Source organism: Panthera tigris, chromosome A1 (assembly GCF_018350195.1).
Source record: "Panthera tigris isolate Pti1 chromosome A1, P.tigris_Pti1_mat1.1, whole genome shotgun sequence".
NCBI lineage: Eukaryota > Metazoa > Chordata > Mammalia > Carnivora > Felidae > Panthera > Panthera tigris.
The window spans coordinates 89,411,582-89,436,202 of record NC_056660.1 but is presented as its reverse complement, the minus strand read 5'-3'; the positions used below and the strand labels follow the sequence as shown (position 1 = coordinate 89,436,202).

General features: G+C 36.3%; 1 protein-coding gene across 4 annotated transcripts in view; it reads left to right on the top strand.

The window, feature by feature from the left end:
* CNOT6 (CCR4-NOT transcription complex subunit 6) overlaps positions 1 to 24,621 on the top strand; it is a 77,142-nt gene that overhangs the window by 46,830 nt on the left and 5,691 nt on the right. For 3 of the 4 annotated variants that reach the window (XR_006215840.1, XM_042981857.1, XM_042981863.1), the window contains 9 exons: positions 5,454 to 5,640; positions 7,814 to 7,899; positions 16,776 to 16,880; positions 16,961 to 17,029; positions 18,396 to 18,553; positions 19,342 to 19,496; positions 20,089 to 20,243; positions 21,172 to 21,402; positions 23,200 to 23,402. Coding sequence is in view for 3 of the 4 variants with exons in the window: in XM_042981857.1 (XP_042837791.1) it covers positions 5,454 to 5,640; positions 7,814 to 7,899; positions 16,776 to 16,880; positions 16,961 to 17,029; positions 18,396 to 18,553; positions 19,342 to 19,496; positions 20,089 to 20,243; positions 21,172 to 21,402; positions 23,200 to 23,402 (1,349 nt within the window). In the remaining variant the exon portion in view is untranslated. The remainder of the gene's footprint in view (positions 1 to 5,453; positions 5,641 to 7,813; positions 7,900 to 16,775; positions 16,881 to 16,960; positions 17,030 to 18,395; positions 18,554 to 19,341; positions 19,497 to 20,088; positions 20,244 to 21,171; positions 21,403 to 23,199; positions 23,403 to 24,621) is intronic. The other variant, XM_007083067.2, reaches the window with a different exon arrangement.

Genomic DNA, 24,621 nt, shown 5'->3' with positions numbered 1-24,621 from the left:
TTCTGTGTCTCCCTCTCTCTCCGCCCCTCCCCTGTTCATGCTCAATCTCTCTCTGTCTCAAAAATAAATAAACGTTAAAAAAAAAATTAAAATAAAAACCTCAAACTATTTTGCAAAGAGGTTGTCTCATTTTACATTCTTACTACATATCTTTGATCCATATCCTCACCAACACTTGTCAAGTCTTTTTAATTTTAGCCACTCTTCTGGGTTTGTAGTGGTATCTCATTGCGGTTTTAATTTTCATTTCCCTAATGATGCTGATGTTGAGCATTTTTTCATATGATTATTTACCAGTTGTATGTCTTTGGTGAAGTGTCTATTTAGATGTTTTTCCTGTTTTGAAAATTGGATTGTTATTACTGAGTTTTGAGAGTTCTTTATATAATTTCTAAAATCAGGTAGTTTTAGTCTTCCAGCTTCTTTTTCAAAGTTGTTTTGAATTTTATAAGGCCTTTAAATTTCCATGCAAAATTTAGAATCCATTTGCCAGTTTCAGACATGCTGGTATTTTGATGGTGATTGTGTTGACTCTAAACCAATTTGGGGGAGATCTAATATCTTAACAACATTAAATCTTCTGATCTGTGAACACTGTATATATCTCTGCTTCTTTAGGACTTCTTTACTTTCTTTCAGGGTGTTTTGTAGTTTTTAATATATTGGTCCTACACATATTTTTGTCATATTTTCCTCTACTTTGTAATTTGGTACTAATGTAAATGTTATTGTAAATATGTTTCTGATTATGCATTGCTGTATATAAAAATACAGTAGATATTTTGTATATTGATACTTTATCCTACAACCTTGCTAAACTCATTTATTGGTGGTATTTTTGTAGATTCTTAGGATTTTACATGATGATTGTGCCATTTGCAGATAACCATGACTACTACTTTCGACTTTTTTTCTTATTGCATAGGCTAAAACTTCCAGCATAATTTTGATTGGGAGTGGTGATAGTGGACATATCTTGCTTTGTTTCTGATCTCAGGAGGAAAGTGTTCATTCCCTTACCACTAACCTTCTTATACATACCCTTCTTCAAGATTTAGGAAGTTCTGTTCTTAGCTTACAAGCAAGCTTTTTTTTTTAAAATCAGGATTTGATTTGATTAAATGCTGATTTTTAAATGTTGATTTGTCATATGCTTTTTTACATCTGTGTATATGATTTTCTTTTCTAAGAAAAAGTTTTTTGAAAAATTATTTTGAATGTTTAACAAACCTTGAATTTGCTAGTGCAAGTCTTACTTGGTCATTATCTTTTTAATCTATTGTTGAATTTGATTTGTTAAAATTTGCATTTTTGTTCATGAAGGATTTGATTTGTAGTTTTTTTGGTACTAGTTTTATCTGGTTTTGGTATCAGAATGATGTTGGCCACATAGAATGAGTTCGAAAGGATCTTCTTGCTTTCACGTTTTTGGATCAGTTTGTGTAGAATTGTTATAGTTATTCCTTAAATATTTGGTTGTATTCACCAATGAGCCTTTCTGGTTCAAGAATTTTCTTTGTGGGAAGGTTTTTGTCAAATATGTTCAGGAGTACCTGGGTGACTCAGTTAAGCGTCCTCCTTGGTTTCAGCTCAGGTCATGATCTCAAGGCTCATGAGTGCAAGCCCTGCATCAGGTTCTACGCTGACAGTGTGGAGCCTTTTTGGGATATTCTCTCTCTCTCTCTCTCTCCACCCTCCTCCCTGTCTCCCCCCTCTCTTTCTGCCCCTACCCTGCTTGTGCTCGTTCTCTCTTAAAATACACTTAATTAAAAAAAAAAAAAACAACACTCATAATGTTGTGCAGCCGTCTCTACCATCCATCTCTATAGCTCTTTTCATCTTCTAACTTGTCTTCTTTTTTGAAAGGTATTTTTATTGGGTTGCTAGGTTCATAGTATTTATTTTCTTTCAGTATATTAAAGATTTTGCTCTGCTTGTCTTCTCTCTCGTACTGTTCACAAGTAAAAGTCTGCAGACATTTTATCTTTGTTTCTCTGTGTAATTATTTTTCCTTTGGCAGCTTTTAAGATTTCCTGTTTATCATTTGTTTTAAGCCATTTGATTAAGATGTGCCTTCCTGTAGTTTTCTTTTTTATTCTTCGTGGAGTTTTCATATACTTGGGGGTTAATTGAGCTTTTTGTGTCTAGGTTTATAGTTTTCATGAAAAGTAGAAAATTTTTTGCATCTCTTCATTGTCTTCTTTTTTTTCTTTTTGGTGATAGCCCAAGATATAATTCACATAATTCATCCACTTAAATGCACATTCAGTGGTTTTGTATATTCACAGAGTTGTGCACTCATTACCACAGTTAGTTTTGACAACATTTTCATTGCCTCCAAAAGAAACGCGATACATATTAGCTTTCATTTCACCTCAGCTAGCCAGACCTTGAAAGTGTTAATCTTTTTTCTGTCTGAATGGATTTGTTACTCTCCTGGACATTTCAAATAAATGGAATTATGTAATGTGTGGTCACTAGCTTTTTCCATTCAGCGAATTATTTTTAAGGTTCAATCGTGCTTTAATATGTATTAATATTTCATATGTTTGAATACACCACATTTTATTTATCTGTTGACAGACATTTGGATTGTTTCTGTTTCTTGACTCTTGATAATTCTGCAGTGAGCATTTAAGTTTTTGTATGGACACGTGTTTTTCTTTCTTTTGGGCATATTCATCGGAATGAATTGCTGGCTCATGTGGTAACTTGTATAACCTTTTTGAGGAACTGCCATACTATTTTCCAAAGTGGCTTCGTTAGTTTACATTTCCACCAGCAGTATGTGAAGGTTCTAGTTTCTCTACTCCTTGCCAATACTCTGTCTTTTTTATTATAGTCATCTTAGTGGGTATGAAGTAGCGTATCATTGTTGTTTTTGATTTGCCTTTCTCTGATGGCTGGTGATAATGAGCATCTTTTCAAGTGCTTGTTGGCCACTTGTGTATCTTCTTTGGAGAAGTGCCTGTTCTTTGCCCACTTATAAATTGAATTATTTGTCTTTTCTTACTGAGTTGTATCAGTTCTTTATATATTCTAGATACAAATATCTTATTAAATTTATGACTTTCAGATCGTTTCTCCTGTGTGAACACACTTTTCACTTTGTTGATGGTGATCTTTGAGGCACAAAAGGTTTTAATTTTGGTGAAGTACAGTTTAACATATTTTTTGTTGCTTATGCTGTTAGTGTCCTATCTAACAAACCATTGCATAATCTCAGGTCTTGAAGGTAAATGCCTCTGTTTTCTTCCAAAAGTTTTTGAGTCAGTTTTTGTATATGGTGTAAGGTAAAGGTTTAACTCCTAAAAGTTAAAACATGTGGATATCTGGTTATCTTTTGGGTTTATTTCCTAAGATATTTTTTTCTGTCCCCAACTCCCCTATTTTGGGGACTCCAATTACATATATATTAGGTTGTTTAAAGTTGCCCAAGAGTTCATGGACATGATTTTTTTTAATGTTTATTCATTTTGAGAGAGAGAGAGAGAGAGGGAGAGCACGAGTGGGGGCGGGACAGAGAGAGAATCCAAAGTAGGCTAGCGCAGAGCTTGAGGTGAGGCTTGGTCTCACAGACTGTGAGATCATGACCTGAGCCAAAATCGGGAGTCGGATGCTTAACCAACTGTGCCATGCAGGTGCCCATGCATGTGTTTTTTTCTAGTATTTTTCTCTCTTTTCATTTTGAGTAGTTTTGTTGCTGTATTGTGAATTTTGCCCTGTTGGGCAATGCATATTTTTGTATTCCTATAACCAGTATTGAACTTTCTTTTGGGATACAGTTAGGTTACTCAGAAACAGTTTAGTTCTTTTGAGGCTTGCTCTTAAACTTTTTAGGTGAGACCAGAGCAATCTTTAGGGCTGATTTTTTTTTTTTAATGCTTTTATTTATTTTTGAGAGAGAGAGAGAGAGAGAGAGAGAGAGCGCGCACGAGTGGGTGAGGGGCAGAGAGAGAGGGAGACACAGAATCCGAAGCAGGCTCCGGGCCCTGAGCTGTCAGCACAGAGCCTGATGCGGGGCTCGAACTCATGGACCGTGAGATCATGACCTGAGCCAAAGTTGGACGTCTAACCAACTGAGCCACCCAGGTGCCCCTGATTTTATACCACTAATAAGTCCAGCACCTTGTGAGTTATGATACATTTCCTTCTGGTAGTTGGCAACACTAGCTAGCTTCAGTTCTGTGTAAATGTAGGGATTGTTTCTACTTCTTTTGGGTGTTTTTCCTTCTGGCTCAGGCAATTTCTCACATGTTTATACTGATCAATACTTAGCTGAAAACTTGAGGGGGAACTTTTTCCCATCTCCAGACTTCTTTGTTTATCTCTTCCTCTCTGGTACTATCTCTGCCTTTGTAAATTCTGGTCATCTTGGCTTCCCTGCTCCAGAACTTGGGGGAGATCACTGTGCTGCCCTTGGGATCTCCTACCTGTGCAGTCCAGGAAGCTGAGACAGTTGTAAGGCCTGCCTTGTTTGTGATCATTTGGGGATCACTGTTCTGCACTGGTTGAAGTCTAATTGCTGAAATTTGTTGATTCATATATATTGTCTGGTGTGGTAGTTGTTCAGGTAGGATAGTAAATTTGGTCTCTGTTACTCCACCTTGATTAGAAATCTTAAGATTGCTTTTTCAGCCAATAGAAAATCAGTTCTCAAAGACTAGTGTATTTCCATTACATCTGTTTGTTTCATTCTGTCTCAGAGTAGATCTTAGACCATTAAAGAGATTGGAGGAAAGTTCTTAGATGGATTGTAGAAATGATTGTCATCTTACCAAGAAAGTACCAAAGTACTGATTTAATGTTACATTGAAAGAGATTACTTTCTTGGTTACTGAACGCGGGGTCTATTACTGTTTGATTATGACTTCATATCTTTGATGTTTCTGGGCAAGTATTTTTGCTTGTAAATTATTCAGTACAGCTTTTGTTTAGTTATATGATTCTTGATGCAGTTATTACTTGAATACACTGGTCTTAAAACTTTGTTAAGCTGAGAATATATGGTTTACCTTTTGTTTGCAGGCAGAATTCTTGTTTTCTAGAGTATAGATAGGAACAGCCTCCGAGAGAGGATTTGATTTTTTTTTTGCGTATCCAAATTAATCGTGGTGACATACTAGATTTATCATTACTATAAATCATTCATATCTTTCTTTCGTGTCATAGCTGAGGCAACCTTAAAGGATAAAGTCTTAGCTGTTGTGCTCTTAAAAAACAATGATGCATTTTAAACACAGATTTTTTTAGTTTGCTAAGTAGAGCTTATAACCTAATCATAGCAGTACGTTGTCCTAGAATAGGTAAGCTTTCTCCTGTTAAACCCTTCCTCACAATGTTTTGAAAGATAGATTATTATTCATTGAAACATCTAAATGTTATTTGATCCAGGGACCAAATTGTAGACAACACCATATTAATCCTTTCCCCATTTTTTCCTTCTCTTACAGGAAAAGTAAGAAGCTTAAGCTCATCTTTGTGGTCACTAACTCACTTGACAGCTTTGCATCTGAGTGACAATTCCCTGTCCCGCATTCCTTCAGACATTGCCAAGCTTCACAATCTGGTGTATCTGGACCTGTCCTCTAATAAAATCCGGAGTTTACCGGCAGAACTCGGAAACATGGTATCACTCAGGTGTGCAGATTCGACTTATTTTCTGACTTTAACCCCCTACAAACAAAATAGAATACTTATTTTGCTAGGAAACTGCACTACCAATTAAATGGTATTTGAACAAGAGCAAACATAATTGTATCCCTTGTAAAGTTTTCTGGGAAAATTGAATGTCAATAAATAATAAATTAGGTAGATTCATTGCCTAAAATTTGTTTTATTGCTATGTTATGTGTAATATACTTTATCCCTAAACAAAAATTTTGGATAAAGTGGGGGTAAATAAATAAAAGGCAGTTATGTTAATCCTACATACGGACTCTCCTGTGACAAACGATTGTGGTGCTTTCCCCTCTAAATTCTGGGGTACCATACTATGCTTAACACAGGGTCCAGGATACCACTGCCAAGGAATGACACCTTTTTGGCCATCCCAGGGCTTGTATGCATGATAGTAATAAAGCCTGGACTCAAAAAAAAAAGCTAGAATTAGTCACTGCATTTGGAGGACTACAGTGCGGAGTAGAGGAGTAGATAGGATATGGAGTCACACAGTTCAGTTTGGAATCCTGTGACTTTGCCATTTACAAGTTGTGTGATTTGGGGCAATCTCCTTAACTTTGCTGAATGTTTTGTCCTCTGTAAAGTTACTGTAAGGCCTACCTAGCCAGGGCTGAGATTAGAGATACCTGAGATAATGAGTAAGAAACTACTAGCACCCTGCTGGACACATATTGTATTTAATAAATGGTAATTGCTATTTCTTTTATTATTCCTGTTTTTTTGTAAGGTAGATGGGATCCATCCAAGTTGAAAGTAAAGCTAATTTCTAGTTATTATGTTAATCCCAGTGGAAAAATCTTGCTCCATATCGTATTACTTGCCTTTTCTTTTATTCCCCTGGCTGTTTTGCTGCTTCCTACCATTTGCTGCATAGTAAAAAGGAATAAGGACCTCGTGAGAGTTTCTTTACCTTTGTTATTCCCACTCCAGCTTTTTGACATTGTTTTGGGCTTAATTACTGAGTATATACCATGACCATTTTTAATCTCCTTAAAAGACCTCCTTTCCCATGTGATATATGTGGAAATAAATGGGAACAAATTATTTAGACTTGTTTAGTTTATGGCCTCACCAGCCTCTGGTTCACTAAGTAGTAACCGAGGTTCATTTAAATTCTAAGAACCAGGGATTATACTGGTTCTTCTTTTTTTTAGAAGTAGTTCTCTTCACCTTTAAAAATTGATAAATAAAACTTACCGCAGAAAATTGTAAGTATCTCAGTGTTGGGTCTTTGTTTCTTTTCACTACTGAAGATTCTTTTGATAGTTCATAAAAAAATATTAATTGTTAATAAAGCTTCCATTATGTCTAATGTGAAACTTTAAAATTTGGAGAAATATTAATGGTAAACTTAATTTTTTAGCTGTCATAAGCTATTTTCAGTTGGTGCTACATGATCATTTTAAATCTCATTTAACAATTCACTTGTTAGGCTGTTTTATCATTTCCACTTTCTTAAAGTTGTGTAGTAGACTCCATGTGGCTGGATCAGTGCTGCTCTTGGGCAGTCTGTGGACTGTGCCCATTTGTAAACTGTGTCATCAGCCTGCAGTGGAATAGACAACGTGTGAGAGCAGTTTTGTATCTATTGAATCTAATGCACTTTAAAAATATGACTTGTGCTTTGTTGGTCTTTTTTTTTTCTCCTCTCTTTTCTTGAATTAGAAATTTAAAAAAAAAAATTTAAAAATTATTTAAAAATATTTAAAAATATTTAAAAATTTTTTGAATATTTATTTTTAAGAGAGACAGTGTGACCGGGGGAGGGGCAGAGAGAGAGAGAGACACACACAGAATCCAAAGCAGGCTCCAGGCTCTAAGCTGTCAGCAGAGAGCCTGACACAGGGCTCAAACTCATGAACTGTGAGATCATGACCTAAGCTGAAGTTGGATACTAACCCAGGTGCCCCAGTTTTCTGTTATTTTTAAAATGTTTGGTCTGTGGCAATCTGGGGTTTTTTTGTTGTGTTTTGTTTTTTTGCTACATCATTGTTTGAGAAGCACTGTACTAGACATTGGAATATAATATAAAATTTTTCATTCTGAGAAGAATATTAGAAATTATAGTGCTGATTTTAGCCATGGGTTAAAAGGCAATATATGTTCTGATGTGGAATTTTTACATCCACAGGGAACTCCATTTAAATAACAACCTGTTACGAGTTCTACCCTTTGAGCTGGGAAAACTGTTTCAGTTGCAGACTTTAGGCCTGAAAGGTATGATTTCTCATATTTGTGCTTCTTGTGGTTTGTATGTTGTGTCTTTGAGTCTAAAGAAGCTGTAAGAGGGGGATCTTGTCGCCAGGGATTTGCAGGCTCACTCTTCCCCAAACTTCATCAGTTTTTTAGGTACATCCCAGTGGTTTTCTCTCTTGTCCACCTGGAGACTGTCTGCTAATCTTTGTATTCCTTTTTACTCCTAGCCCGGCTTTTCTTTCTTCTATCCTTTGTTTCAGTCAGTTCAGTGTTCTGATGATACATTCCTCAGATCATACTTTATGTCATCATACTATAAATGGCTTTGTTTAAAAAATTTTTTTTTATGTTTATTTATGTTTGACAGAGAGAGTGCAAGTGGGGGAGGGGAAGAGAGAGAGGGAGACACAGAATCTGAAGCAGGCTCCAGGCTCTGAGCTGTCAGCACAAAGCTCGACACGGGACTGAAACTCACGAATAAATGGCTTCTTTTCCCTTGTATTCAAATCTCAAAAAACAAACACACAAAGTACAGAAATTGAGTAGAAAATTTTCATCCATTGGGACATGTTAATATTCAGTTTTTAGAATTTTTTAAAACTTGATGTGTAAGGACTTCATTAATCTATTAGAATTTGAGGGCATAATTGATCCAGTAAGAATTATTGGGAAATATGTTTTTTAAATCAGTAAGATTAAAAGCTCTATTTTGGTAATAGGTCAATAAGAATTTTTTTTTTTTAACACATTAGATGATTGTTTGCTAATCTCGTATCCACCTCATTCTTTAATCAATTCCTAAAAAAATAGTCACATAATGAAGTCTTAAAGAATTGTACTTTTGTTTCTTAAGACTACATTTAGAAAATAAGGTTTTATTCCTGTAATCCTTTTCATTTCATAAAGGTAACAGTAATTTTACAAAAACAAATGGGAAAATATAAATAATACATTTGTAAATGTATACAAAACCATATTCATCAAACATCAGCTTTATAAGGTTTTCTTTGGAAAGTGTAGGCTGGGCTTGGCTGAGCTTGGCTGAGGATTCTTCTTTTTTTTTTTTTTAATGCGTATTTTTGAGAGAGAGAGAGAGAGACCGAATGAACAGGGAAGGGGCAGACACACACACACACACACACACACACACACACACACACACACACACACACAGAATCTGAAGCAGGCTCCAAGCTGTCAGCACAGAGCCAAACATGGGGCTCGAACTCATGAACTGTGAGATCATGACCTGAGCCGAAGTCAGATGCTCAACCAACTAAGCCACCCAGCCACCCTTTGGCTGAGGCTCCTTATATTAGGCCCTTTAAAGTTTTCTTGTTTTAACTTTGAAAAACAAAAATATAAAATGTAGCAACATCAGAATGAACAATTAATATTGTGTCACTTTTGTGTCTGTTTTCTAATACAAAGAAATAGAACATTACAGAATGTAAAAACTCTCTTTGTTTCTTCTTTAGGTCCCTTTCTCATCCCAGAAGCAGCTACTGTTTTATGTCCTCTTAGTTTCAGGTTTTGTAATCTTAACAGTATTTATTTTACAAAAATGTGTTCATTTCTCTAAGGATTCACAAACTTTATTTGACATTAGGGTCATTGGTCACACATGTCCACATTGTGTTAATGTGTATGAAAGCCTTGGAAGCGTTGGGGAGTGATAGGGCAGTCTTTGTGGCACCTTAGTTTTTGAGGATCCCTTGCTCTTTCATTTCAGAAAGATCCTCTAAAATGTTTGACATCTAGGTTTTAGGTTTCTTTCTTCGAAATAGAGTTTCACCGATTTTTTGGACAAATCCATTACTTTTCTGAGCTTGCCCCACTCACTTGTTAACTTCTGACAACCGCTGATTTGTTCTCCATTTCTAAAACTTTGTTATTTCAGGAATATTGTGTTAGTAGAATCATGCTGTATGTAACCTGAGATTAGTTTTTTCCACTCAGGTTAATTCTTTGACGATTCTCGCAGGCTGTTGCATGTTTGCTTCTTTATATTGATGAGCAGTGTTCCATGGTATGGATGAATCATGGTCTGTTTAACCAGTCACCTGTTGAAGGACATCTGGCTGGTTTCCAGTATTTGGCTATTGTGGATGAAGCAGCTATGAACAATTCTGTGTACAGATTATTATGGCACATAAGTCCTCATGTCTCTAGGATAGATGCCCAGGAGTGCAATTGCTTGGTCATATTTTAGTGTTGTTTAGTTTTTTAGGAATCTGCCAGACTTTTCCAGACTGGCTGTACTATTTAACATTTTCACCAGTAATGAATAAGTGATCCAGTTACTCTGAATCTTCCCCAGCTTTGATGTTGTCACTATTGTTATTTTTAGTTTTTCTGATAGATGTGCAGTGACATCTCATTGTGGTTTTAATTTGCATTTTCCCGTTAGGTAAAGATATTGCACATTTTTGCATGTGCCTACTTGTCATCTGTATGTCATCATCTGTGGAGTATTCTTCATGCCTTTGCCTGTGTCCTAATTGAATTGTTTTTTTACTGTTGAATTTTCAGAGTCCGTTATATTTTCTGGATATTAGGCCTTTGTCAAATATGTGATTTGCAGACATTTTTTCCCCAGTGTGTAGTCTTTCCACCCACTTAACACACCCAGTTCCAGCACTGTGGGGCTTTCCCCCACACCAACAAGCAATTCTAGGATACCAGCTAGATGTCCTGTAATTCAACTAAATTCTGACACTACCTACCCAAAGATAGCCTCAGATTCCATGGATAAAAGGTTCAGTCCCACAGGACTGCTACTTGCCCATGCCTCCCTAACTTCAGATTCCAGTCACAAGGCCAGGTTGTCACCTGTGCTCCTGATCAAGGTTCCCGCAGTCCCCTCCTTGGGTTTGATCAGTTTGTGACAGTGGCTCACAGTAATAAGGAAACCCGTTTACTCACAGATTCCCAATTTATTATAAAATGATATAACTCTGGAGCAGCCAGATGGAAAAGATGAGTAGGGCAAGGTATGGGGAAAGGGCACAGAGCTTCCGTGCCCTCTTCCTCTCTCCGAGAGCACCACTCTTCCCGAGTCTCTATTTGTTCACCAACCCAGAGGCTCCTTGAACCCCATGCTTTTGGGTTTCTGTGGAGGCTTCATAACATAGGCATGACTGATTAAATCATTGGCCTTGATGATTGAGCTGACTTCCAGCCCCTCCTCCTGGGGGACTGGGACTGGAAGTTCTAACCTTCCAGTCACATGGTTGGTTCCTGTCAGCCAGCCCCCATCCTCCTGTGGAGGCTGAAAGTTACTTCATTGACACCACAAGAGGCACCTCTACAACTTCACTTTGGAAGAAATCCTTGAATCACTTTCAGGATTTTAGGAGCTTTAGGGTTCAGATATGTATTTCTTATTATAAATCATGATGTTACACAGGGTCTTTTCTGTAACAAAAGGTTTTGGTTTTGATGAAGTTGTTTACCATATTTTCCTTTTATGGATCCTGTGTTTTGTACTGAACGTTTCATGGCTTTATGTTTTACATTTAAGTCTGTGATCTGAGTTAAAATAGAGCTAAAAGAAGTAAAGGATTAGTTCAAGTTTCATTCCTTTGTCTGTGAATGTCCAGTTGCCCTAGCACCATCTGTTGAAAAGTCTACCCGCCATTGAATTTCCTTTACACCTTTCTCTTGAATCAGTTGGACATATCTGTGTGGATCTATTTCTGGATTCTCTCGTCTTTTCCATTGATGTATGTGTCTGCCCCTTTGCCAATAGTTACTTGAAAGTTGAAATAAGGTAATTAAGTCTTGAAATAGGATAGACTGATTCCCCTACAGTAGTCTTTTTCAAAATGTTTTTGGCTATTTTAGTTCCTTTGCCTTTCCATATATATTTAGAATAGTCCTGTCTATAGTTAAAAGAAATATTGCTGGAATTTTGATCAGAATAGTGTTAAACCTGTATATCAAATTAGGGGAGAATTAACATCTTTAATATGTTGAGTGTTCTGATCCGTGAATATGCCATGTCTCCTTATATTTAGAATTTTGATTTTTTTTTTTCATCAGTATTGTGTAGTTTTTGGTATATAAGCTATATAAATGTTTTGTTAGATTTATTTCTAAGTCTTTTTGTTTGTTTGTTTTCAAGTGGTTGTAAATTATAATTATTAAATTTTGCTTTCCATGTGTATGTTCCTGGACATAATACAGTGGATTTTTTTTTTTTTTTTTTTTTTATTTCACCCATCCTCCCAAACCCCCACCCCCTTCCCTCTGACAACGACTAGTTTGTTTTCTGTACTTAAGAGTCTGGTTTTGTTTGTTTGTTCATTTGTTTTGCTTTTTAGATTCCACATATAAGTGGGATCATGTATTTGTCTTCCTCTGTCTGACTTATTTCACTTAGTATAATAATATTCCATTGTATGTACATACCACATCTTCTTTATCCATTCATCTGTGGATGGATAATTGGGTTGCTTCCATATCTTCTTGGCCATAGTGAATAATGCTGCGTGGAATATTACTTAGCCATAAAAAGAGAGAAAGCACAAGATCTTGCCATTTGTGACAACATGGATGGATGTACAGGATATTTTATACTCAGTAAAATAAGTCAGACATGGTTCATATATCTTTTTGAATTGGATGGATTTTTATATTGGAGTCTTAGGAGTTGCTTTTTTTGGTATACTTAATGGTAAAATTTTTGGGAATTTTCTATGTAGAAAATTATGTCATCTGGAAATAGGGATAATTTTATTTCTTCCTTCCCAATATGTCTGCTTTTTCTTTCCTTTTCTTGACTTATCGTACTGACTAGAACTTCCGGCATCATGTTGAATAAGAGTTGTGAGAACAGACATCCCTCTTTTTCCTGATATATGGAAGTATTCTGTGTGCACTATTATGTATAACGTTAGCAGTAGGTATTTTGTAGATCGTCTTTATCAATTTGAGGAAGTTTCCCTCTGCCCTTTTGCTGAGAGTTATTAATCATGAATAGGTGTTTAATTTTGTCAAATGCTTGTTTTGTATCAGTTGATATGATTTCTTTGTTAGCCTTGTAATTGATTTTTAAATATTGAACCAGCCTTGCATTCCTGGAACAAATCCCACTTGGTCATGGTTATAAATCTTTTTATATATTGCTTACTTCTGTATGCTAATATTTTCTTAAGGATTTTTGACTCGATATTCATAAAGGTATTTGTCTTTAATTTTCATTTGTTTTATGCTCAATTTGTCTGGTTTTGGCATCTAGGTAATGCTAGCTTTCTGAAATGAATTTGAAAGTGTTCCCTCATCTTTTGTTTTCTGGAAGAGAGTCTATAGAATTAGAGTTAATTCTTAAAGTGTTTAGTAGAATTTTCCAGTGAAACATTTCGGGCCTGGAGATTTCTGGTAGTTTTTAAATTTTGAATTCATTTCCTTTAATAGGTATAGGGCTATTTAAATTTTGTACTGGGTGAGTGAGTACAGTTTGTGTATTTCAAGGAAATGGCCGCATTCATATATGTTGTTAAATTTATGTATCTAGAATTGTTCATGGTATTCCCTTATCCTTTTGATTTCTGTAGGGTTTATATTTTTTATATTGGTAATTTTTGTCTTCATTTTCTTTGTGAGTCTTGGCATAAGTTTGCCAATTTTATTGATCTTTTCAAAGAAACCGCTTTTTAAAAATTCCTCTTTTTCTGTTTTCAATCCATTGATTCCTATTTTTTAGTGTTTTTAATCCTTCTTTTTGCTTTCAGTTTATTTTGCTCTTTCTAGGTTCTTCAGATGGGACTTAAATGTTTATTTTGAGAGAGGGAGCACTCAAGTGGGGTAGGGGCAGAGAGAAGAAGAGAGAGAATCCAAGCAGACTTAAGGCGGTCAGCGTGGAGTCTGATGTGGGGCTCAGTCTCATGAACCATGAGATCATGACCTGCGCCGAAATAAAGACTTGGATGCACAACTGACTAAGCCGCCCAGGCTCCCCTGAGACTTTTCCTTTTCTAATGTATACATTAGGTGCTATAAATGTCCCTCTTGGCTCTGCTTTAGCTGTGTCCAGCCACAAATTTTGTGTCCCTTGGACACTGGACAAGAATATGAATTGGGTAGAATCTTCTATAAATCTCAACTGGATCCTCTGTATTAACACTAGGGTCTGTTAGATCGATGGTATTTAGAGGATTTTTTTGTCTAGTTCTTTTTTGTTGTTGTTTGTTTTTGTCTAGTTCTGTCAGTTGTTGTGAGATGAGTGCTGAAGTATCAGCATAATTGTAGATTTTTCTATTGTCCTTTCAGTTCTATCAGTTTTTGCTTAAAATATTTTTTAGTTCTTTCATTTTGTGGATGCATGTTTAGAATTGCTGTGTCTTCTCCTTTATCATTACATAATGTCACTTTCTCTAGTAAATTTATTTTCTCTGAAATCAACTTTATCTGATATTAGTCACCCTTGCTTTCCTTTTGTTAAGGTTTACATGACGTATATTTTCCCATCCTTTTCTTTTCAGCCTGCTTGTATTGTTATATTTGAAGCAAGTTTCATGTAATAACATACATAACTTATCAAGTCTTGTAGGGCTATCATTTTACATTTTGAGTGAAATAATAGAATCTCTAACTCTATGACCTTTCATATGCCCCCTGTTTATAGTATCATTGTCTTAATATTTTCTCTACCTATATTTAGAACCAAGTCAGTGTCACAAAGACATTTTAACGGCTGAACATGAGTTAGAAACCTTAAGTGAAGGAAAGCCTATGTTTGTCCCTTTTTAAAGACCATGGTCTTTTTTCTTATGTTCCAGGGTTCCTTCTTTTATCATTTCCTTTCTATTTAGAGAACTTCTGTTCTGAATCTTTTATAGTAGGCCTGCTGGCAACAAATTCTCTTAGTTTTCAGTCCTCTGAGAATGTCTTTATTTCTCCTTCATTCCTAAAGGCTGTTTTCACTGGGGATTGGTTCTGGGTTGTCGGTTCTTTTCTTTCAGCACCTAAAGTTATTGTGCCACTTCCCTTTAACCACCATGGCTTGTGATGAGAAATCTGCTCATTCAAGTTGTGTTTCCCCTAGTTCTTACTCTTACCTAGAGGGAAGGTGTTTTACTCTGGCTGCCTTCAACATTGTCTTTAGTTTTTAGAAGTTTAGTTGCTGTGTGGTTTGTTGTGGGTTCTTTTGAATGTGTCCTATTTGGATTTTATCAGACTGTTGAATCTGCGCGTTTGTGTTTCTCCAAATCTGGGGAGTTTTTCAGCTGTTATTTGAGTACTGTTTCAGCTCTGTGCTTCTTGTCTGTTTCCATAACTCTGAGGACATGAACCTTAGAATTTTCTTGTGGTCCCACAGGTTCCTGAGGCTCTTTTCATTTTTTTTTTTTTTTTCAGTTTCCTTTCTGTTGTTCTGTTGTTCAGTTTCCTTTCTGTTGTTCCTTACTGTCTTCCAGTTCACTGATTATTTCCTTTGATGCTTTATTTTGCTGTTGAACCCATCCACCGAGCTTTTTATTTCATGTATTCAGTTTTTCAGTTTCAATATTTCCATTTTTAAAAATATGTTTTGTTAATTTGCCAAAACTTTTTCTTGGTTGAGTCTTCCTATTTTTTCATTTATTTCAAGCATGTTTGTAATTTCTCATAGAAGTGCTCATTGAAACGTGCCTGCTCTATTTAGGTCAGATTATTCTAATGTTTTTGTCATCTTGGTGTTGAGTCTTGTTTATCTTTATTCATTTAGTTTGAAAGTTCTTGGTAGGATGAGTGATTTTCACCTGAAACTGGAAGTACTCATACTATAAAACTTTGGATCTTACTTAAACCTATTTTGCTCTTTCTAACTGCTCTGGCAGAGAAAGTGAGGGGGGCAGTATCTTTTGAACTTTCATTTGGCATGGTTAACATAATCACTTTATAATGATTTATAAATCATTTGTCCTTTTCAATTTATAAAATTTATTATTAGTCTTTCTTAAAGTGGAGCTATGGTATCCAGGACCTTCACTGTTCAAAACAGTTCATTATACTGTTAATTTTCATAAGCACATAAGAAATCCTTCTGAGAGGATTTGAGACTCTTGTAGATACATGTAAATCATTCCATTTGCTTTCATTTTTAGCACTTATGAAACCGTCATTGAATTTACAGATGGCTCACAGTCCTGAGGTTTTCCCTTTTCCTTAGTGACTACATCTTTTTTAAAATTAAAAAAAAAAAAATGTTTTTATTATTTTAGAGAGACAGCATGAGCAGGGGAAAGGGGCAGAGGGGGAGAGAGAAAGAGAATGAAAGAATCTCAGGCAGGCCCCATGCTCAGCACAGACTCTGACAGAGGGCTCAATCGCACAACCCTGGGATCATGGGATCATGACCTGAGCCAAAATCAAGAGTCAGATGCTCAACCGATGGAGCTACCCTGGCGCTCCAGTAACTTGATCTTAAATCAGATCTGTCCCATCTTGTTATTGCTTTATTTAGTAGAGTTTTTAAAAATCTAAATGAAGACTACATCTGTCATGAGGATATCTTCGTGTTAGCTTTGTTGCATCTTAACTTTTGATTCTCTGATCCATTATAGTGGCTGTCCTCTTTCCCTTGTCCTCTTTCCCATTCTTCCCCATCCAGTTTCACTTGCTTTTGATTGTCATAAAAGTGTTGATGACACAGGGCCAGATACAGAGCACTATTAGATATCTTCTAGATTGACATTAGTCCACAATAATTGTTTTCTGGATACTTCTGCAGAACGTGGTTTCAGTCATTTTTATTCTTCATGTCAGAAACTGAAAAAATATTTCCTCTAGTTTGGTATCTTACTAATAACTACATATATTGTGATAGGTCTGATAATTTTGGTATGTTTTTTCACTTTTGCAATATTTTATTACCTTTCTTGGTTTCATTTTACCTTTTTAAAAAATATTTCCAGGAAATCCACTTACCCAGGATATATTGAACCTCTATCTGGAACCAGATGGAACAAGAAGGCTACTGAACTATTTGCTTGATAATTTGGCAGGTACTGCAAAAAGAAGTAAGTGGTCATTTGCTTAAATGATTTTTTTAAGAAGATGTGTAAGAATATTACTTAATTTTGTGTTTATATTCAACTAGTTTCAACAGAACAGCCACCTCCAAGATCTTGGATTATGTTACAAGAACCGGACAGAACAAGGCCAACTGGTTGGTAGCCTTATATTTTTTTAACTTATTTTTACTTGATGTTACATATCTAACAGTGTTGTTGGCATTCTTTAGATTATGATTTTTACTTGATATTACATACCTAACAGTGTTGTTGGCATTCTTTAGATTATGGGCTGTGTTACATTTGTATGCTTGAGATTGATTTGGCTTGGGAGATCATAATAAAGACTAAATTATTGCTTACCTGACCTCTGTAATATGCTGTAGGTCTGCTGTAGAGCAATGCTTCTCAACCTCCGGCATTTTTATCCCCTGGGGGACATTTAGCACTGTCTGGAGACATTTTTGATTGTCACAAATAGGGGAAGTGCTACTGACGTCTCATGGTTAGAGATCAGAGATGCTGCTGAGCATGCTACAGTGCACAGCATAGCCCCCCACAGCAAAGAATTTACCCACCCGTAATGTTAGTGATGCCATTGTTAAGAAATTATGTTGAAAAGATGCCTTTGCACACTATTTTTTAAAAATTGTTTTAAATGTTTATTCATTTTTTGAGAGAGAGAGGAATGGGGGGAGGGGCAGAGAGAGAGGGAGACACAGAATCCAAAGCAGGCTCCAGGCTCTGAGCTGTCAGCACAGAGCCAAACATGGGGCTCAAACTCACGAACCGTGAGATCATGACCTGAGCTGAAGTCAGACAGCCACCCAGGCGCCCCAGCTTGCACACTATTTTTTAATTGGGCTGTAAAGAATTGATCAGACTCATTTGTTATAATAAATATACCAAAATCTTTATATTGGAAGTTTTCAAACCCTATTATGTTCCAAATGTATTTGATACTACAGAATTGTAAGACAGCTAAAGCACTTACTTGAGAGAAATGGAACTAATGACCCCTAATTTCCTTTTAACTTAAATTGTATGAAAATAGTTTGGGAATTACATGATGTGTATAATAGGATTTAGTCTATGATACCTTTTCCTTTTGTGTGAATTAATAATAGTTGCTCTTTAAAAGAAAATAAGCCATGCCTATTAAGAGGATTGTCAGTTTTCCACGTTGTACATTAGCAGTTAGCAAAGTGGTAGGGGGAGTATAGAAATGAGGAGCCCTGGTCTTACAGACCAAGGGACTCAAGATCTTAGTCTTTTAGCTTTGAGCCTTCTGTGGTATCTCTGTAGCATTAGATAACACATTGTGTTATAATTTGTTCACCTATCTGACCTTCCTTCCTTATCCAACTTATATCCGCTATGTCTGGCAGATAGTAGTAGCTTTTCAATGAATATATATTGAATGAATAAAATCAACCTTAGCATTTAAGTGAAAACTATTGATATTAATTATTTTTTTTTTTCTGCCACGTGTGTGAATAAGTAAAGTTATCTTTCCTACAGCCTTGTTTTCTGTCATGTGCTATAATGTTCTTTGTGATAAATATGCGACCCGGCAGTTATACGGCTACTGTCCATCTTGGGCACTAAATTGGGACTACAGGAAAAAGGCCATTATTCAAGAAATTTTGAACTGCAATGCTGATATCATAAGTCTTCAGGTAAGTCATCGGAACAGTGTTTAAATTGCACAAATGCCCCAGTGTTGATAAGCAAGGAGCAAAATGGGAATGCATTATCCTGACACATTTAAAGTTCCAGCTTTAGCACTTCTTAAAGTATTGGCTTTTTCTGTTTTTAGTGAATCCTGGAACATTCACTACCTGCTTCATTTAGCTGCGCTGTGCTGCCACATTAAGCAAATAGGTTATTTTGGGTTTTAGGCATTTGCTTTGACAGTTAAAATATTCATCTTTCCCTCTCAAATGCCCTTGCACACTATTTTTTAATTGGGTGGCAAATATTATTGAAACTGTGGCATTGTCAAGGTATGGTTTTGCTTTACCATCAGCAGTAATAGAGGAATTAGGACATGGTGGAAAGAGCGTTGAACCTGATGCACAGTAACGGGGTCTCAGTCCTACTCTCCTGATAATTCATACGACCTTGGGCAAGTCACTTTCTCCCTGTGGTCTGAAAGTATGATCTGTGATGTTCCTTCTACCTCTGTTGATTCTTGTTCCCCATCTATTATAAAATATAAGAAAATATACACACATGGAGGTGTATGTCTTTCCATTATTTACTCCTAAGCAATAGGATACCAGCAGGTATCTATAAAATGACAAGTAGGGTTTCAGATAAAATATGTTGGAAAGATGTTATGTTCCTCATTGTGCATAGCAGTCCTTTGAAATTATTTGAGCCCCTCAAACTGTACACATAAAGTTAATGTGTAGGACTGATTTTTTTGTCTTATGAAATAACTTTGCCATTTACAATTTTTCAGGAGGTTGAAACAGAACAGTATTACAGTTTTTTTCTGGTAGAACTGAAAGAACGTGGCTATAATGGATTCTTTAGTCCTAAATCTAGAGCTAGGACAATGTCAGAACAAGAAAGAAAACATGTCGATGGCTGTGCAATATTCTTCAAGACGGAAAAGTAAGTCCTCTTACATTTAAAAAAGAAAATTTTTTCAGTATTTGCAGGGAGTCAAGGGTGTGGAAATTAGTTGACAAATAAGAGAATGAAGCATTGTTGTTATTGCTCAGTAAAACAGTACTCTTCAATAGTTTTGTTTTAAATCATCAGAAATAATCTTGTTTTGGAGACTTGTTGAAAGTGCTGCTGTTTCTTCAGGTGTTTACTAGGGTTTAACTCCAATTGTTAATTGAAACTTCTTGTAATTAACATTCCCTCTAGGATGGTAGAGGGATTCTTAAACCCAGATTTTGGAAAAGATTTATTTAAAAATTACAAGACGGACTATTCCAACATGAAACTTACACAGAAGATGACTACCTTATCTTACATTGTAAAAGTATTTCAAGATGTTATTTATATCAGTAACAGACTAAGAATAACTTGAAACAGATGTGGGAAGCTTGGTGTTAAGTGTGGACGATTTTCCATAATGTGATTTACTTGCCATTGTATTTGTTCAGGAAGTTCGGGAAAACTGCATTTCCCACAAAGCTAATACTTTGGTATTCCCAATTCTATGTTTGTGTGTGTGTTTTTGTTTGTGTTTTAGATTTACTTTGGTTCAGAAACACACTGTTGAATTTAATCAGCTAGCAATGGCAAATTCAGAAGGGTCTGAAGCCATGCTGAACAGAGTCATGACAAAAGATAACATTGGAGTTGCAGTACTGCTAGAACTTCGAAAGGAATTGATTGAAATGTCATGTGAGTGACCTTTTCACTTCCTGTAAAAATTGACCTCCAAAATCTGATAGAAAGCAGAAAATTTGTTACATATTAATAGTCTTGTCTAACACCTGAAGAAACTCAGTGAGAATTTAAGTCCTTTCTAAAATATCCTATCCGTTTCTCTCTACCACAAAGCTTAAGATTGAGAAAGCAGTGCCCAGAAAAGTATTCCAAATTTTGAAAGGCATAAAACCAGAGGAGAAAATGGTGTTTTTGCTCCCCACTGTTTTTCACACAAAAACAATGTTGAAGTAAATATTAGTTAAAATAACTGCTCAGAGAGAAGAACTCCATACAGTCCCGTAATTTCTTAACAGCAAGGATACTCTGTAAGCTAACTTCTCTTCCTGACCTACTTGTAATCATTACTTTAAATGTCTTGCGTTTTGGATAAATGGACCACTTATTTCAAATTAAAAGTATATTTAGAGTGACCATCGTGCTGAGAACTGGAAGTTCTGTCACTTGAGGAACAGTTGGAACTAGAGATACTTAACCTGAAGAGTCAAAAATGAAGATGGAGCTTGGTGACTGTATTAAATAGATCTAGGAAAAAAGGCTGTAGATTTGATTTTGTGAGACTCACTTTAGGACATCTTGATGAAGCTAGAAGTTTCAAGGAGATAGCTGTTTTGGCGGAGATAGAATGGGCTTTGTTCAAGTAGTGAATGCCCTCTACTCAAGAGTATTCACCCAGAGGCTATTCACCCAGAGGCATAGATGACTGCTTCTCAGGTTTGTGGTCCTGTTGATTGATTTAGTTGTCGGGAGATTGTTAGGTAAATTTTAGGGTCCTTTTTTGTTTGGAAACTCTGAGATACTACTTGCTTCCAGATCCTGTAAGAATATATGGGCTGATGGGCGGGTTTTGTCTGTCTGTTTCTTTTCTTTTTATCTAATATAGCTGGAAAGCCCCATCTTGCAACAGAAAAACAACTTATTCTTGTGGCTAATGCTCATATGCATTGGGACCCTGAATACTCTGATGTGAAGTTGGTTCAAACTATGATGTTCCTCTCAGAAGTGAAGAACATTATTGATAAAGCCTCACGAAACCTCCAGTCCAGTGTATTGGGAGAATTTGGAACTATTCCACTGGTGTTATGTGCAGATCTTAATTCTTTGCCAGATTCTGGTAAGAAAAGTTCTTTTATATAGAATGCTTTTTTGACTTAAAATGTTTTTGTAAGGTATCATTTCTGATAATCCCAAATTTAGTCAAAATGAATATTCAGTTTGTAACGTCAACTATGAATCAGGTTTAACATATTTTGTGTGCAAATAGGGAGACTATTTTAAAAATGAGATGAAAACCTAAGAAGGAAGGACATTAATCATCTTCGATAAACACGTGGTTGATAACTTGAAAGAATGTGTGATTAGATTTCCGTATCCCCAGGTGACATATAATCCAGACTGAGGTTATTAAGACCATTTCTTTGGGATTCCAGCATGTAGTAATACAAAACAGTTTAAATTGGATATTTATAGGATTTCCGTTTTGGTGGGCTTGATTAGAAAAAATAATCCTTATGGGTGCTGGGTGGCTCAGTTGGTTAAGTGTCTGACTTTGGCTCAGGTCCATGATCTCACGGTTTGTGGGTTCAAGCCCCGTGTTGGTCTCTGTGCTGACAGCTCAGAGCTTGGAGCTTGCTTCGGATTCTGTGTCTCTTTCTCTCTCTGCCCCTCCCCCACTTGTGCTTTGTCTCTCTCTGTCTTTTAAAAATAAATAAATGTTAAAAAAAATTTTTTTAATATAAAAAAATAATAATAAACCTTAGGTGGAAATTGAGATCCTTTATTTACACAGATCGGGCAAGTGATTTGAACAACAACAACAACAACAACAAACAAAACACCAAAAAACAGGGATCTTGATTTTTATTACAAAGCAGAAGAATACAGAAAGGCTTATTTCTGAATACTTTTCCATTAGATAGTACAGTGAACAAGCCGTAGTTCTTATAATATCAAACTAAGTACTTACTCCTTTTTATTTTCAGCTCCTCCTTGATTATAGTCTCTCATTCACACAAAATACTTTCCCTGGCACTTGTGTATGTGTGTAAGCATGCATGCACACACATACGTCCACTTGGGTTGGTTCAGTTCACTAGTACATCACTGCCGTCATGATACATGGGAGCTGTAACTATGTTAAAATTCATTTTCAGGGCAAGTAAAGGTAGCTGAGGTCCATAATTCTTTAGTCCATCTCATCAAGCTATCTGGGCATTACAGCTGCTAAAGCAGTTGAGAACTATTCTCTAGTAGTTGCTGTATGTGTGTTCTGCATTCTGTTTAGCTACAAAGTATCTGAGGGGCAAAGAGAGACTCTAGTCAAATAATACATAGTAAGTCTCATTTCAGTGTTAAAAATAGTGGCAGTCGCATGGGGAAGTGTCCAACCTTGTTAACTAATGGAATGCAAAGTAAAAGAAATATTTGTAGAGCCCATCTAACCGGTGGCGTTCTCTTATGTAGTGGGCAGTATGTATAATGGCACATTAATCCTAATCTTGGTATTTTATACCAAGTAAATAATTCAGCATAAGCAGAAACCTACATACTAAGATGTTGATTATGGTATTAATTCTTTTTAAAAAGTAGAAACAACCTGAAGTTTTTTAAGAAATAAGGAACTGGTTTAACAAATATGAAACACCAGGGCAGGTTGTATTAAGCAGCCATTAAAAAAATGGTGATCGAAAAGACACGAGTTCATGTGCCACAGCAAAGTATAAAATATGCAGTATACTATGATCAAAACCATGTAAAAATGGATTTAGATAGGTTCTAGCAGACGTAAAACAACCAACCAAATATTTTAGAAAGGAGGAACGTGCTGTTTAAAGTATTTACTGTTACATTATAGTTTGTACACTGCATATTCTACTTGACAGTGAGCAAAGGACCTGTATCTTCATTATAGGTGTTGTGGAATACTTGAGTACCGGTGGAGTAGAAACAAATCATAAAGATTTTAAGGAACTGAGATATAATGAGAGTCTTACAAACTTCAGCTGTAATGGGAAAAACGGGACAACCAATGGAAGGATCACTCATGGTTTCAAGTTGAAGAGTGCCTACGAGAGCGGCCTGATGCCTTACACAAATTACACGTTCGATTTCAAGGTGACTTTTGAGATTGAGAAACTTTTCAAACCTCCAGTTTTTTTGGAGAGTCTTGTAACTTTATTATGTCTTTAAAATGTGGATGTGTAGAGGTGCCTGGGTGGCTCAGTCGTTTGAGTGTCCGACTCTTGATTTTGACTCAGGTCATGATCCCAAGGTCGTGGGATCTAGCCCCACGTTGGTCTCCTTGCTGAGTGTGGAGCCTGCTTGGGATTCTGTCTCCCTTTCCTCTATGCTACCTCCCTCCCCGCAACCACTCATGTGCACACATGCGTGCGCTTTCTCTCTGAACACAAGTGTGGGTGTGTGTTCAGACTGGAAGCAAGCCATCTTGAATCACTTCACAGCAGTGTTCTCTTATCACTCTTCTGTGGAATTTGATGTGATCCGTGTCCCATTCCTACTTGAGAGGTACTTGATAGAATCATTTCCAGGGTGAGAAATCATATGAAATAATGATAGTAAATCCTGAGTTAACTGTTACTGTTTTGGGGCAGATACATTTCTTATATGCTCAGCTGTTCGGAAAGTACCGTGTAGTATCTAATTTGGTGTCAGCTGGAGTGGCATATTTCATCTCTCATATTATAATTTAAGTGAAACTGTACTCCTCAAGTGCCAAAATGTGTTTTATATTAGCCATTTTAAAATACATCTTCTATTTATTTCATACACAGTTAACGGCTTACAATATGGAGCCTTGCCTTAGAGCTTCTCCTCATTTTTAATATCGGTGATTGTTGGGGCGCCTGGGTGGCTCAGTCGGTTAAGTGTACGACTTTGGCTCAGGTCATGATCTTGCGGTCCGTGAGTTCAAGCCCCGCGTTGGCCTCTGTGCTGACCGCTCAGAGCCTGGAGCCTGTTTCAGATTCTGTGTCTCCCTCTCTCTCTGACCCTCCCCCATTCATGCTCTGTCTCTCTCTGTCTCAAAAATAAATAAATGTTAAAAAAAAAAAATTAAAAAGAAATAATAATATCGGTGATTGTTTAGGACTTGCATTCATCTGTCTTTTTTAACCATCTTTTGAATTTCTGCTCTCCTAAATCTTAGTTTTCCATTTCTAACCTCCTGGAAAAATAATCATTCAGATTAGATTATGTGTTAGAGTGAAAATACTAGCGTTAGCTGGTTCTTAATTTTAGAGGGGGAGCGCTGTTTAGACTTAGAGCTTGAAATCTTTTTAATTTGACTTTGGAGGAGCCACAGTACTATAGATAA